Genomic DNA, 16,365 nt, shown 5'->3' with positions numbered 1-16,365 from the left:
TGGCAAACATGTTTTAATGTCAGTTTCTATGGGTGAGGAAGAACGTGTTCATCAGTATAATTTGAGGATGAAACTTTTTAAGATTCAAATGTTAGGTTCATATCATGGAACCTCCATAAACCAGGCATGTTCTATTTCCACTTCCTCACCATGGAGCACTAAAGGGATTTGGGTCTCTACTGCAATCCCAGAATGTTCTGATTCCTCACCTTCATCATGGAGTCCCAGTAGAATCTTGTAGGGAATGGAATGAAGATGGAATGTAATTTCCATAGCTACTAAAAGTGTCCATCTTGATATATAGAACTGTCTATGTGGTGTTTTGGCAAAATTATTCTGAATTGCATTTTAGTACTTGCCTTCATCACCAACTTCCTGTCTCTACTGGGTTTTGCCATCAGAAAACTTGTCTTCATAAATCTCCATTGACCCCATGCTTGCCTTCACAGTATCTCTGCAGCCCTCACAACAAAACTATTTGAGATAATTTTCTGTCTTATAGCCTCATTCCCTTGTCACCTTTTCTTTCACTAGCACACTCCAGTTAAGTTTGTGTTCTCACAGTTCTGCTGAGATTGCTGCTGTCAGGGTCTTCTTATTTGCCAAATACAGTTGTCACTTATCTGTTCTTGCCTTACCTGACTTCTGAGCAGCATTAACACAGATGGCTACTTTCTCCATTAAAAAAAAATTATTTATTTATTTGGCTATGCCAGGTCTTAGTTGCAGCAGGCAGGATCTTTGATCTTCATTGTGGTATGTGGGAGCTAGTTCCTTGACCAGGGATCGAACCCAGCCCCCTGCATTAGGAACGAGAAGTCTTAACCTCTGGACTACCAAAGAAGTCCTTACTTTCTCCTTTTTAAAACATTTCTTTGTTGTTGTTGATTTCCATGACACTGTATTGGTTTTCCTTCCCTTTCTCTAGCTGTTCCATATCAGTTTCCGTTGCTAGCTCTTCCTTCTCTGTCCTAGATTGTCTCATCCAGTCTCACAGCTTCACCTGCCTTCTGTATGCTGATGACTCCAAATCCATGTCTCTCAGTCTGGTCTCTCTCCAGAACTCATATGCCCAATGATCTACTCTATATCATGAAAATCATAAACCCACCAATTTATTCTGTGTCATGGAGTGGGTACCTCATGGGCGCTTCAAATGTAGCCTGGTCCAAGCGATACACAGTTGATTTCTGTTCCCCAGAGAATACACTCCAACCCTGCTCTTTCCCATTTTAGGGACTGGCACTACTAGTCATCCACTTGGTTAAGTAGTTAAACTGGTGTTTCTCACATTAGCTATGGTGAAAACCAAATTTTAAAAATTGGTATTTTTCAACCTGTTCTTCTTGTAAAATAAAAATGAATTACTAGAAAAGTGAAATATTAGAAGCATGCAAGATTATGTTTGATAGACATAAAATTTCTCTGTCAAATGCTATAGAAATTTCTTATTGGTTACTTTCAATTTCCATAGTTGTCTCAAGGTGGAGAGATGACAGCTTGCAAATTGGCATAGGTTTCAGACCATGCTTTGAGTGCACCAAGTTAACTTAAATCTAGAACTTATCCTGGATTCCTGTCATTCCCTCTCCCACCCTGTTCTATCAAGCTGAAATGTCACCTCCGTAAAACAGCCTTCCCAGGCATTTCATCTAAAGTAACTCCCTATTGTAATTTTCTACAGAGCATTTCTTGCTATACAGTATTATTCCTTTTTTAAAAAACTTTAAAAATATTTGTTTTTATTTATTTGGCTGCACCAGGTCTTAGCTGTGGCACGTGGGATCTAGTTCCCTGACCAGGGATCAGAACCTGGGCCCCCTGCATTGGGATCACAGTGTCTTAGTCACTGGACCGCCAGGGAAGTCCTCCAGTATTACTCTTGCTTGTTTGTTTATTGATTCAATGATTGAATATCTCTAAGCATGTTAGCATCCAAAGAGCAGAATTCTTGTTTGTCTTGCTTTCCACGATGTCAACAGTACATATAATAGTGAGTGCCTGTCTCATGGCAGGTGCTCCTTGAGTACCCAAAGAATGGAAGAAAACATGAATGACATGGAGGCTGTCATTTGTTCCTGCACTACTGTATCTTTGAGGAATCCAGAGCCAGGTGCCTGGGGTGAGGGTGAGACCTTTGGTTAAACTTGTGACTCTAGTTAACCATGATTTTATGATTTGGGTAGGTTCCATGCAGATGATACTAGGATGCCCCTGAAGTGAATTTGGGAGCACCAGGCTGATTTGTATCTGCCCCTAGTCATAGGCAGAATAATTGAGTTCAGGACTCATGAGATGTAATCTCAAGCTATTAAATCACATCACTCATGTCTTTTAGTTATTGTTTTATATATATCACTGCCTGAATTTGTGTAGAGTTGGCACTTAGGAAACACAGAAACCAAATATTTCTTGGTTTTAATTTCTCAGAACCAATTTTAAATCTTTCTTCTCAGCCTCATCTTAGACTGGGTAAACAAAATAAATCTACAGCAGCTCTTTCAGGGCAGAAAAAAATTATGAATCTCCAGTTAAGTGTATTCATTTTTCATCAGATAACTCAAACCAATTAAAGTAAAAGACTGTTCACTTCTAATTTGAAACCTAATTTAGTTTAAAAGTATTATGACTATTTTCTACATTTTGGGAGTTTTTTTTTAAGTTAATACTTAAAGCTTCCAGCTATCTACCTATTAGTTTGAACCATATGAAATTGCCATTTTTTCAGGACTAAAAGTGGTATAATATCAGCAATTTCAAATTTTCCTCCCTAATACTATACAATGAACATATTTTCCATAAATACATTAACTAATCTTACAAATTTGAAATATTTCCTATTCTTGACAATTTAAAAATCCCACAAGGAGTACATTTTTCATCTTTGTTGAATTGCATTCATGCTCCTAAACAGGTATTTTTCCTTTTAACAGATATGTTTGTTTTTTGGATGCTTAGGAATAAAACCAATGAGTTATTTTATTCTCTTACTATGTGAGATTGTTACTAAGTTGCTTTATTATTTTAAAAATAATAGTCAAATGAATGATTCTCATAGTTTGCAAAACTCACATGAGATCCTGGAGTTCAGGAAAACCCAGGCTTTTTGTGAGGGTGGCAAGAGGTCTTAGGTTCTATGGCAGCTCATCTTGTTTTGTTTAAGTCCCAGATTCCCAATCCATTCCATACCACCTGTAGCCACTATTTTAGTGGAGTCCTTGATCCAAGCTAAAGAACCTTCTCTGCAGCTTCTCCTACCACATGATGAGTGAGGGCTCGTCAGTTCCTGGCTTTCCATATTGAAAGTATGAACTAATTTTTCCAAACAAGTATTGTGCATGGTGGTAAGTTATGATTATGTGTATACTTCAGGAACAAATGGGTGATAGATAAGGCTTTGCAGCATATCTTTACAACTGGGATGTTTACAAAGATGCACACCATGTCCAAAGCAGGAAAAAGTGTAGGGTTTTTTTTGAGGGGGGTGGGGTGCTTTGCTCCTGAGAGTTGGTTATCCCAGGAATAACTACTCCTCTTATACATAAATCAAGGTTGTCATTCCAAATTGTGACTGATGAGATTCAAGTTTTCTAAGGACATTTGCAAATAAGCAATATGTTTAAGTTAAATTTGAATGTGCTTTCTGCACTGTTCTCACAAAGGTTGTACCACTGACGCACTGTGGGTAGCCGTGCACTTTGAATTTCCAGGACTGGATTTGTGCTGTGTTCTCCATTTTCCCTTGCTTTGTCCCCTTTGTGAGTAGAAACAGAAGTTTCTGTGAAGTCTGCTTGTAGGTGATGTCTGTGCTCAAAGGAGAGAATATCTTTCTGTGTAAATCTGGTCTGTGTGGCCAGCAAGTCAATGACATATGGCCCATCCTTTCCAGGCTTATGTTAAAGACCTTAAGTGAAAATGAATTGTACAGAATTTCAGTTGCTGTATGAAAGAAAGTGAAAAGCTAAAAAATTACTTCAAAAGAATATGCCACTTGAAAATATAGGTTCTTTTTTTTTTTTTTTCTTTAAAGATAATCCTCTTAATGCCGATAGTTTGACAACTTGAGGCATTTGGTTTCCGGGACACATCTGCAGAAATTCCCTTCAAATTGTCAGAGTGGTGGAGAGTACTTTCCTTCTGCTGAGAACCACAGTGTCATGACATACCCCAATCAGATATGGCATTGCCAAGGTTCCAGATTTCAAAAACATGGAGCATGATCTGACACAGTGCCCTGAGCTGGGTTCTGAGTCTGGGCTTTGGGGCAAATAATCAAGTAGGATCAAACCAGCTGGAAGAGCCTGCTCAAAGGGCTCCCAACCAACTCTGGGTACATTGTGCGCTAAAGGAGGTTGTATGTGTTAGAGGAAGTATTCTCCTTTGTTCCTGGGACAGCCCACAGTATGGGCAGCAGATCCAAGATTCCTCGATAAACTTTAACTACACAGAGGATGTCTTCTTTTACCATGTATCTAACACTACATGCCACCTTCAATAGATATAACCAGGCTTCAGAGCCCCCCGCCCTGTCCTTCCTGCCAGATTCTCAGAATACTATAAAAGGCACTGGGGGTATAGCATTCTATAAAACAGACTCTACTGTGGAGGAGGTAGACCTCCTTTTAAATTTAAAAATACTTTAAATCCAAATTTTGTCTTTAAGAATAAATAATCACTAAATGATTCACAGATTTACCCGTAAAGCTTCAGTTAATGCCAGAGCTTTGCTTAACTTCGCCACTTTTTTAAAGTTTTCATCTTCTTAGTCAGTTGATTCGGAGAAGGCAATGGCAACCCACTCCAGTCCTCTTGCCTGGAAAATCCCATGGACGGAGGAGCCTGGTAGGCTGCAGTCCATGGGGTCGCTAAGAGTCAGACACGACTGAGCGACTTCACTTTCACTTTTCACTTTCATGCATTGGAGAAGGAAATGGCAACCCACTCCAGTGTTCTTGCCTGGAGAATCCCAGGGACAAGGGAGCCTGGTGGGCTGCCGTCTAGGGGGTCACACAGAGTCGGACACGACTGAAGTGACTTAGCCATCAGCAGCAGCAGTCAGATGATTAAAATAGATTATTATCATGGTGGATAGTATCTATAATTAGGTATAATCAGAATCCCTGTAGTCAAGTGAGATATTTTCTATAGAGATGCAACAAATCCAAAATTTTCTTCTTGGTCAAAAGTTTCATTATCCTCTGTGAAACTAATATAAGTCCCAGAGTTGTGACTTAATTCAACAGATATTCCCTGGGCACCTACTCTGGGCCAGACACAGCAGGGGTACAGTGATGAGCAAGACCCTCCTCCCCCGACTCCAGCTATCAGGGAGGTTGTGACTAGTACATCCTGGTTGAACTCACAGCAGATGACATGGGGACACTTCACTATTCCATCCCTCAGGGTCCTACCATGCCCATGGTGAATAATGTAAGGCCAGTGACACATGGTACTCTTATTAGAAAAGAAACAGATGGCAAGATTATTTGCGCTCAAGGGAGAATTTTCATAAAGAATTCATGGTAAGAGATGAAAGAAGTAAGATTTAAATAGAAGAACTGACTAAGGAACTTAGAGAAGAAGGAGATTAGAGGGAAAAAAGGCAGAGCAAGAATTAGGTACTTATTTTTTTTTTCCTTTTTGTCATACAGGGGAGTATCTGGGAGCCACACTTTTTAAAAGTTTTCATTTGAAAAATGGGAGGGAGGATCAGAATAAAGAGATGGGGAGGTTTCCAGAGAAGTGAGGTCAAGGATGAAAGTTGAAATAAGACATTAAATGTCTAAAGCTAATGTGAGGGTAAAAAAATAGATCATCTTGATTTCCATGTACCTAGAATGCAGGTATAGACAGCTGTCAGTACTCATGTTTCTTTATGATTGTTTTCCACTTTTTCTAAACAAATTTTCTTCTTCTCTTCATCAGTGGGCCACAATACATTTAGACAATTCTTCATGACTTTTTCACTGTTGTGTCCCAAGCAGTGGACAAAACAGTATTGTAATATGGCCTCAAAACTTCCTCAGATCAACATCTACCAACCTAATGCAAACATTCCATCTCAGATAGCTCCTTAGTTTCCTGAATTGCATTATGTAGCTTGGCTTTCATTTCATTTCATTTCATTGGCACACAATGCTGTGTAAGATCAATTCTGTAATTAACATACTGTAGTAACTCTAAGAATAATAATTGTCAGAAGAACACTGACATGTGTCACACTTTTCAGATGGGGAGGCTTGAGATACTTTTTGAGACTCCAAGTTCCTGCTGTTAGCCTTGAATTTAATTCATGATGGAGGTTTAATAGAGTTCTACTGGATTTATAGCACTCCACTCATGGAAATTCATGTTCACATGCACTCACAGTTCAGATAAGAGAAAAACCTTACTTTCCCTTGAGTTGGGCAATGGATTAGCATGAATCTCCCTACAGAGTAACCATAAAGGAAAAATCAGACAGACTGTGTGCTGACTTGGTATCATTTTTACAGGGTTCTAATTGCTCCCTGTCTGAGTTGTAAAAGACAGTCTGAACACAGCTCTGATTTCAGTGACACTTAGAAGGATTAACAACCACAACTGTGATGACAGTATTATAGGAAAACAAATCTGTGCTAGACAGAGCAACGTTTATGGGGTTTGGAGGTAATTGTCGTAAAACTGCTAGACTGCAGAGGTTCAGGGAAAATGTGTAAGTGTCTTGGAAACCAGGGCTCTGGTTCCTGTTCTACCACTGACCTAACAGTTTGACAACTGTGCCTCAGTTTCTCTATCTAGAAGATGGAAGAGAAGAATAGTTGCCTTGGTATTTGCCTCCTAGCTATGTATGAATTTGATGAAATGATATATGAAAAGTGTACTTGATTATGGCAAGCTTAAATATCCTGCTTCAAGTCAATAATTTAAAGTCAATTTTAAAAAACATTTTTAAGCATTATTTTGAGCATTTTAAAGAAGATACTACTTGATGTGAACCATTTTTAAAGTCTTTATTGAATTTGTTGCAATATTGCCTGTTTCATGTTTTGGTTTCTTGGCCCTGGGGCATGTGAATCTCCCCTACCAGGGATTGAACTCACACCCCTGCATTGGAAGGCAAAGTCTTAACCATTGGACCTTCAGGGAAGTTCCAATTTTGAGTAATGTAAACACTATATTCAAAAGAATCCACTCAGTAAGAACTTCCCAACATATAATACACTAGTAAAATACTGTATATCAGTGGCTCCACTGGAAGTAAGATATAAAAACATGAAGGAAAGCAACATATGGTCAGGGGAGTGTGGAACCTTGTTTCCAGGGTCACTTATATCACAGACTGCACAATATTTGACATATAGTTTTCACTAAAATTTTATGTTCTATTTCAAAATCGATTTTAATCAGTTCCCACCTGAGGAAATAAACCAAGAGTTAAATTATTAAAATATATATCTGCATTTAAAAAAGAACCACTGTACAGAAAGCAAAAATAAATGGTTCAGGACTTCCCTGGTGATCCAGTGGTTTAAACTCTGTTCTTCCACTATAGGGGGCGTGGGTTTGATCCTTGATCAGGGAACTAAGATCCTGCATGCTATGTGGCACAGACAAAAAAGAAAAACTAGCTCAAATAAAATAGTGTTTCTTTCATATAATGCTTGCATATGACTTTCCTTTTTCTCCTTCAGTGTAAACACTTACTAGAAAACAGGGGGTTGTACAGGTTGAACCACAGGATATTGGCTAATGACTGTTTCACACACTTTAACCTAATGTAAAGATTGAGAAGAACTGGGGAGCAATCCCCAGGCACATTAGGGTTGAAGGAATCAGATAAGAGACAGCTTGGAACTCCAGAATTCTTTCAAGTCCAGATCACCTCAAGGCTCAGATATTGAAATATCTCAAAGATGTGATGGTGTTTGCCAATACTGAGCAGAGGATTGCTGGAATGGAAAGCAGACTCTCTAGTCCCTCTACTTAACCTCCTCTATTCTAGGTAAACCCATGTAAACAAGTAAACTGAATTAGCTATTGGGCTAATCAAGAACTGTAGATCCATGTGGACAAGTTTCCTGCTCAAACATGGTCAGTCTGTACTCTGCCTTCCAAAGCTGCAGTGTCCGTTTCACTGAGGTCAGGTGACCTAAGGACTGAATTAAGCAAACTTACATTCCTTACAGTGAAATTCCAATAAATCATCTGAACCCAACAGTCTTACCTGCTGATTTGATCTGACATCACTGAAATTCATCTTTTTTCCCAAGTCTAGAATCACCGCATTCTTAGTTTCACGGATGTAATCATCATTCACTGGGTGGGAAGACTTTGTATTTTTCTTCATTAGTCCCTGGGATGGCCTGTAAAATTAATTCACCCCTAAGTCACTCATGAAAAGCCCTGGTCAGGGTACAAAGGCCTAGGAATCAGGGTGGTTGGAATGACAACCATACACCAGGAGTCATCAAGCACTTACGTAGGGCATCTTGTGTGCAAAAGTTGAGCACTGAGCAAAGAATCTGTGTATAGAGGTGTTTTCAGTATTTAAATTATAAAAATATATTTAAAATGCGTGCATGCTAAGTTACTTCAGTCATGTCTGATTCTTTGTGACCCCATAGACGGTAGCCCACCAGGCTCTTCTGTCCATGGGATTCTCCAGGCAGGAATACTGGAGTGGGTTGCCATGCCTTCTTTCAGGGGAACTTCCCAACCCAGGAATCAAACCTGGGTTTCCTGCATTCAGGTGGATTCTTTACCATCTGAGCCAACCAGGGAAGCCCATATTTAAAATAATCATGTGCTTTTGCCCTAACATGTTCAATATCCATTTTGTCTAAGAGATAGGATTATAAAGGATAAATGATAGTGATAACTGAATGGCCTATCCTAGACTAAGCTATTCTTATGGAGACCCCTTCTTAAATGACATCTTTGACATCAAGAAACCTCAATGAGGGACTTCCCTGCTGGTCCAGTGGTTAAGACTTAACCTTCCAATGCAGGAGGTGGGGGTTCAATCCCTGGTCAGAGAGTTAAGATCCCACATGCCTTTTGGCCAAAAACCCAAAACATAAAACAGAAGCAATGTTGTAACAAATTCAATACTCATATCTCGAGATACTTACATGGATGGTGCGCTTTTAGGCAGCCCCATGGCATTGGTGGGTGGGATGGCAGGGAGAGAAGGCAGAACGGAGCTGAGAAAAGCCACTGGGTTCTGAATCCGGCTGGTGGGAGAGACAGGAGCTGGGGACACACAGCGGGGCTGAAATTGGTTTCCGCTGGAGATGGAAAACGTGAGTGGCAGTTGTGCTGGCTCTGTTGGACCTGGAGTGGGGAGTGGCTCGTTCTGGATGGAGACCCCTCCTAGAGATTTGGTTTGAGCCGAGGGGTGAGTAACCAAGAGGCTTTCTTTGCTCACTGTCCTCTGCATGGCTTGAGGAGTGCTGCTCAGGGTGAACACTGGAGAGCTGGAAGGGGACCCGGAGGCCACAGTGGTACTTGTAGAGGGGAAGAAGTGCTTTGGCCGGGCCAAGCTGAATGTCTGTGATGGAGGGGCCTTCGCCTGCTTGCTGGACATTGTCACTGCCGGAACAGCAGTGGAGTTCAAAACACTCATGTTGAAAGGAAACTCCTTAGGAGATGAAGGAGGTGGGTTTTGCAACTGCTGTTGTTCCAGTAAAACTTGGTTGTGAAGCTGTTGTAGCTGACTGGAGTCGCTGCACACAAAACAAGAGTGGGGGGAGAGAAGAGAAACTGTTACCATCGCCTCACCCATCAGAGAATGTCCAGACAGGCTCTTTATTGTTGGGTTGGTCAAAAAGTTCTTTCAGAAATCAGAATGAACTTTTTGGTCAACCCAGTATCTACGAAGAATGCACAGCCAGAGTGGCCAGCAGTCAGCCAATCAGTTTCTTGTGAGTTCTCTCCTTCTTTCCAGATCTGTTTGATTGCCAGGAAGAAGGGAAAGGCCACCGTGATGCACAACTCCATGAGGCATCATTTATTGACATTTTGTCCTTTGTGTTGTGACCCTGGAGTTGGGCAACGCAGCAGAATGTTTATAAATTAGGAACAAGAAATAGAAACAATGATCCTCTTGTTGGGAGTGCTCAAAGTTCCGAGATGAGTAGAGAGTATCTGGGCTAGGGGTAGGCCATGAAACTAAAAGACACTTGCTCCTTGGAAGAAAAGTTATGACCAACCTAGAGAGCAAATTAAAAAGCAGAGACATTAGTTTGCCAACAAACGTCCATCTAGTCAAAGCTGTGGTTTTTCCAGTAGTCATGTATGGATGTGAGAGTTGGACTCCAAAGAAAGCTGAGCACCGAAGAATTGATGCTTTTGAACTGTGATGCTGGAGAAGACTCTTGAGAGTCCCTTGGACTGCAAGGAGATCCAACCAGTCCATCCTAAAGGAAATCAGTCCTGAATGTTCATTGGAGGGACTGATGTGGAAGCTGAAACTCCACTACTTTGGCCACCTGATGGGAAGACCTGACTCATTTGAAAAGACCCTGATGCTGGGAAAGATTGAAGGCAGGAGGAGAAGGGGATGACAGAGGATGAGATGGTTGGATGACATCACCGACTCAATGGATATGAGTTTGGGTAAACTCTGGGAGTTGGTGATGGATAGGGAGGCCTGGTGTGCTGCAGTCCGTGGGGTCACAAAGAGTCAGACACGACTGAGCGACTGAACTGAACTGAACTAGGTTTAGGGTTAGGGTTGGGCTTCTGGACAGAGGTGTTGAGCTACACACTGATGTTAGTCACTAACACTAAAGAGGGCTGAGTTCCCCCCAAAATGTGCTAGATTCTTCACTCTGCCTCATTTTAGAGCAAACCTTAGCAAAGCAGCTGGATATGTCTTGGTGTTTCTCATCCTCTTATGACAACAAAGCTTTATAGATAAGGTAACCATATGTTTTGATTCATTCTAGACCGTGCTCCTTTATGCCTGTTTTCCTGCCATAATTACTGCTGGTACTCTTTCACTCTCAAAAATGTCGTGGTTTCAGTGCTAGATTATATGGTCACCATAATTATAAATGTTGCCTTAGACTTGTCTTGTGCCTAAAAAAGGAAGATGATCAAGCTGGGAGCACTTTCTCTATGTAAAGGAATCTGACTCACAGAAGCGTTGTATGATTTGCCTTAAGTCCCACAGTCTAATACTTTCTCTTAAAATAGTTAATTATTTTTTAATAAAGAAAATGGAAAATGTCTAAATACTATATATGCATCAAGTTGTCAGAGCTGTCAAGTTTTGCTGTTTAGGAGACTCTCCTCTTGAGTAAATAACCGTAGGAGGAGCCACAAGTGAGACCACAGTGCTTCAACCACCATGGTTTTATGTTCTCTGAAAGTATATCTGGAACATAGAAGATGAACTGCTGAACATGGGATCTATTAAGAATGAAAGGTTCTACATTTTCATACCATTGGGGAAGTCAACACCAACAATATCAAGTCAGGGGCTTCCCTGGTGGCTCAGTGGTAAAGAATCCTCCTGCTGACGCAGGAGACATGGATTCGATCTCTGATCTGGGAGGATTCCATATGCTGCGGAGCAACTAAACTCGGCCGCAACTATTGAGCCTGTGCTCTGGAGCCCCAGAACCACAACTGCTGAAGCCTGTGTGTCCTAGAGCCAGTGCTCTGCAACAACAACGAAAGTCCCACCCCCCGCCCCTCCCCGCAACGAGAAGCCTGCACACGGCAACTAGAGAAAAGCCTTCACAGTAGCAAAGACCCAGTACAATAACAAATAAATAATAAATAAAATTTTTTTCTTTTTTTAAAGATCGAGTCAGAAGGTTCTCCAAACCTTGATTTAAAAAAATCCTTGGAGTTTAAGGCATTTTTCCTTCCCTTCGTTGACATTTCTGATACACAATATATGGAAAAGTAACTTCACAACGTAGAGACCAATCTCTACTTTCATTAACTCCTGTCAAATGCTACATACTGTATGATCCTTTGTTAAACTATGAAAACTCTCATCTTGGATTAAACTAAGAATTTAGAAGCACTAGCCACTTGGCAGAGTAGCTTTCTTCCCCCCTTTTAGAAGTAAGTATTTAAGCTGAGAGAAAAAAGTAAAATTAATTAAACCTTTTCATTTTATTTAGCAATCAAGAGAAGTGGAAATATCCTTCTTAGATATCCTTAGAAAAATATAAACAATTAACATTATTTCTGCTGGTGTTAACTCTCCCAATGGCATGAAACTATAAGACCTTTACAATTTTAATGGATCTAATATTTGGCAGGTCCCATTCTGTGAATCCTATAGCATAAAGGTAATGTGTGGTTTTTAGGACAGGTTTGTATTGTATTCTTGAGTAAATTTAATCTGATGATGCAGAAATATTTTCTTGTGGTTATGGAAGTAGAAAAAGTAGTATATGAAAACTAAGTGATCTTAGAAAGCTAAGGATGAAAAAAAGGGGCCAGAAAGTCACTTGATATTGATTGATTCTGATTTTCTTTTGGCTTCCATTGAATGAAAACCAAGAACTAGCTTTTAACTTTAAGACTTTAAATGGCATCTTGGCCCTTATAATTTAATGCAGTATATTGGAGGGTCACAAACCTTAAGCATAATGATATATGAGATACAGCATCAAATTGTTTTGATTATCTAAGATTCTGGAAGAATTCATTTGAGAATAATATCTCTTTTTGATTGATAAGCTTCCCTGATGGCTCAGATGATAAAGAATCTGCTGCAATGCAGGAGACCTGGGTTTGATCCCTGGGTCAGGAAGGTCCCCTGGAGAAGGGAATTGCAACCCACTCCAGTATTCTTACAAAGTGAAGTGGTTCGGAGGTTAAAGCGTCTGCCTGCAATGCAGGAGACTTGGGTTTGATTCCTGGGTCAGGAAGATCCCCTGGAGAAGGGAATTGCAACCCACTCCAGTGTTCTTACAAAGCGAAGTGGCTCAGAGGTTAAAATGTCTGCCTGCAATGCAGGAGACTTGGGTTTGATCCCTGGGTCGGGAATATCCCCTGGAGAAGGAAATGGCAACCCACTCCAGTATTCTTGCCTGGAGAATCCCATGGATGGAGGAGCCTGGTGGGCTACAGTCCATGGGGTCGCAAAGAGTTGGACATGACTTTTTTTCTCCAAATGTTACTAAGCTCTATCTTGTTTCAGAAGGGATTTAAAACACCTGTTTCAATTTGCTTATTCATTACATCAGGGCAAGGTGTCAATTCTAGTAGTCAACAAACTTTTGTTGAATCTTCTCTGTGTTTATTTTGCTAGGTGCTATAGGATATACAAATATGCCTCAGATAGTATGAGCTATTCAGGGCTTAAAAAAATCTTACTATATATGCATGTAACACAAATAACGAGTAGTTATTTACAGATAACATATTTGTTGTTGTCATTCAATTCGGTTATAGAATTTACTATCTAATAATGAAGACACACATTGCAGTGAAAGAATAAAGAGAGGACAGGTTAATTACAAAGCATAAAAAACCCTGAACAACCTCTCTAATTCAAAATAACAGCCTATCATAAATTGCCATACACTCAGCTGTTCATATCTTGTTGCTGTGAGGATTTCTGAAATCAGGGTTATACCCAAGCTTTCTTTCTGTAGATTGTCAACTCTCTCGGGTTATCTGAAAATATCTTTTCTTTTGCCACAACTTAGTTAAAGCATAATGCTCAAGAATATGGCCTCTGCAGAAAGACTTAGATCCTAATCTTGGCTCTGCCACTGATTATGTGTTTGGTTTTGAGTGGTTTCTAGGTTTTTTCGATCCCGATTTCTTCATAAGTAAAATAGGAGTAAGTAATTTCTCTTCACATTGTTGTGAGAATTGGTGGATGAGTCACCTAAATCAGTTGAATGCTCAATACATTGTGGCTATTATATTTTTCAGTTTCTGAACTACAGATACCAATTTTAGGATTTGTAAGAATGAACATGAGTTTCAAAACTGTTAAGGTTTCTTCTTCTTGTGGTTCTGGAATATGAAAGAATTTCTTATGGATTTTAAGTGGTTGAGATAAAATGTCAAGGCTTTATGACAAGTGCTGCAGAACAAACTTGGGCTATTGTATCAAGTACCTTTGAAAGCAGTTTGGCGACAACAATTGGGGCGGTGTGCTCTGGAGCCAGCTCTCATTGGCTCTGGAGAGAGGACTGTACACACCTCATCCCAATTCCCAGTTCAATGATCTTTCTTTAGTAACTTGAAATCACCTCTGGTGGGAGGAAATTGGCAAGTGCTGAAAGTCAGGGCTTCCCTGTCTCTGTCAGTAATTAAAACATTTGCCAGTGCACCGCTGATTAAGATAACTAATTCTGGGTAAATATGTCTCTGCAATCAGATTTAGCTGTGGTTTTAGCAGTGGTAATCATGCTGGCTGTGCAGAGAGCATAAAAAGCAAACAGACCTCACTAATTTAGGCACCACTGGCTAGAGTCAGTTGGCCTGGGAAAGGATCCAGGCATAGTTTTTAAGTGTAGGGGAATTGTTCTTAAATTTCAGCGAGCTTCAGAATCCTCTGTTGGGCTTGTTAAAAGATAGATTTCTGGGTCCCACCCCCAGGGCTTCTGGTTCAGTGGGTCTTAGTGGAGTACTAGAGCCTGTATTTCTATCAGGCCCCAAGGGGACGCCAGTGCTTTGAATAGCAGGCCTCTATGTGGTTCTTGCCTGCGTCCAAGACTGCTCTAGAGAAACACTTGTCCCCAAAGCATACATTTTGCTAGTACATTCTCATTTTGTCTCTGACATTTTATCCACTTTAAATGTTTATTCTTGTTTTTCTGGCCATGGAGGAATGTGTGTATGGGGCTGGGTGGGGTGATAAAGGGTTGTAAATCAGGTTCACCAACTTTTACACCTGTAGTTTCCAACTGGCTGTACCTAAGAATAAGCTGTGGAGAGATTATGATTCGCCTGGGGTGCAAGGCATAAATATCTTTCAGAAGCTCTACATTTTATTCTAGAGTGTAGCCAGGATGAAGAATCACGTCTTTAGATAGCTTAATATTCAAGTTGAAATTTTCAAAGTCTAAATTATCTAGGTTTTTATGATAGTGTTTAAAATGACAGCTTCCCTTTGCAGTTTTAAGATCTATCAGAATTCTATTTTCTATATGAATGGCAAATTGAAGAGCAACTAGAAAATGGTATCCTCAAGATTACTGAGTCAATATGTTTTAATGTAAAACCTAAAAGATTTACATCAATAAGGTTAAAACCAGTAAGAAAAGTGTGCAAGCATGTGGATTCACAAAGGGAGCATGTGTGTGTATGAGAGAGAGAGAGGGAGGAAGGAAGGACGGAGGAAGTGGGGAGTATCCACATGCATATTCTTGTCTCTAATACAAAATTTAAGGAAGGCAAAACATATTAAAGAATTATATAGTGCTGAGAACTGGATTTTTAGAGGGTGTCACTACATAACTTAGTAGAAAGAATTTTTATATTCATTGAAAATTTCATGTGTTAGCTACTGCTGGCTGACTACTTAATTCTCCCCTTTGTAAAGGGACTTGATTTTACTCATGGAGCCAACCTGTGCGCTAAAGACTACACTTCCCAGCTTCCTTTGTTAGCATGCCATGTGACTAAGTTCTGGTCAGTGAAATATGAGCAGATGATTTGGGATGAGTCCTTAGAAGACTCCTTTAAAAGAGAGTAATATCATGACTTCTACCCATTTGTTCTTTCTGCTGCTTGAAATGCAGATGTGATGACTAAACCACAATCATCCGTCTTGGACCATGAAGGGACTTAGAAGCCAGTGCTAAAATGGCAGAGAGGAAGATAAAAGACTGAGTTCTTAATGACTATAGAGCCCTGATAACAGCCCCAGTAGCCCCTCTAATTCCTTTATTTCATAGAAAAATAAACCCTCATGTATTTAACTCACTGTTACTTTGGACTTTCTGCAACATGAAGGTAAATCTAATAGCCTCTGAACAGTCCCTGTTTCCCTGGTGGCTCAGATGGTAAAGCGTCTGCCTGCAATGCGGGAGACCTAGGTTCCATGCCTGGGTTGGGATGACTTCCCTGTGTGACTTCACTTACTTAAACAGTCCCTGGGTAAGGGGAGGTTCTACAAAATGGCAAATGGATTGTCTGGGGTTACCTGTTCCCACAACTCACTTCTCTGAGAATTGCTTTTACACACAGTTGTGATTTGATCCATTTGACTCTTCTTCCCTGTAAACCTAAATCCTCTGCACCTGACCTCTGTGTCTGACTCTTTGTGACCCCAAGGACTGTAGCCTACCAGGCTCCTCTGTCCATGGAATTCTCCAGGCAAGAGTACTGGAGTGGGTTGCCATTTCCTTCTCCAGGGGATCTTCCCAACCCAGAGGTTGAACCCAGGTCTCCTGC

General features: G+C 40.4%; 1 protein-coding gene across 2 annotated transcripts in view; it reads right to left on the bottom strand.

Annotated features, from left to right (window-relative positions):
• Positions 1 to 16,365, bottom strand: part of MYPN (myopalladin) — a 72,714-nt gene that overhangs the window by 13,865 nt on the left and 42,484 nt on the right. For both annotated transcript variants that reach the window (XM_061163005.1, XM_061163006.1), the window contains exons 10-11: positions 9,114 to 9,707; positions 8,207 to 8,345 (exon numbers count right to left, since the gene is read on the bottom strand). In XM_061163005.1, coding sequence (XP_061018988.1) covers positions 8,207 to 8,345; positions 9,114 to 9,707 — 733 coding nt within the window. The remainder of the gene's footprint in view (positions 1 to 8,206; positions 8,346 to 9,113; positions 9,708 to 16,365) is intronic.

The sequence above is a fragment of the Dama dama genome, chromosome 15, assembly GCF_033118175.1.
Source record: "Dama dama isolate Ldn47 chromosome 15, ASM3311817v1, whole genome shotgun sequence".
Lineage (NCBI taxonomy): Eukaryota > Metazoa > Chordata > Mammalia > Artiodactyla > Cervidae > Dama > Dama dama.
The sequence above is the reverse complement of the archived record's forward strand: the minus strand, read 5'-3'. Positions and strand labels throughout refer to the sequence as shown.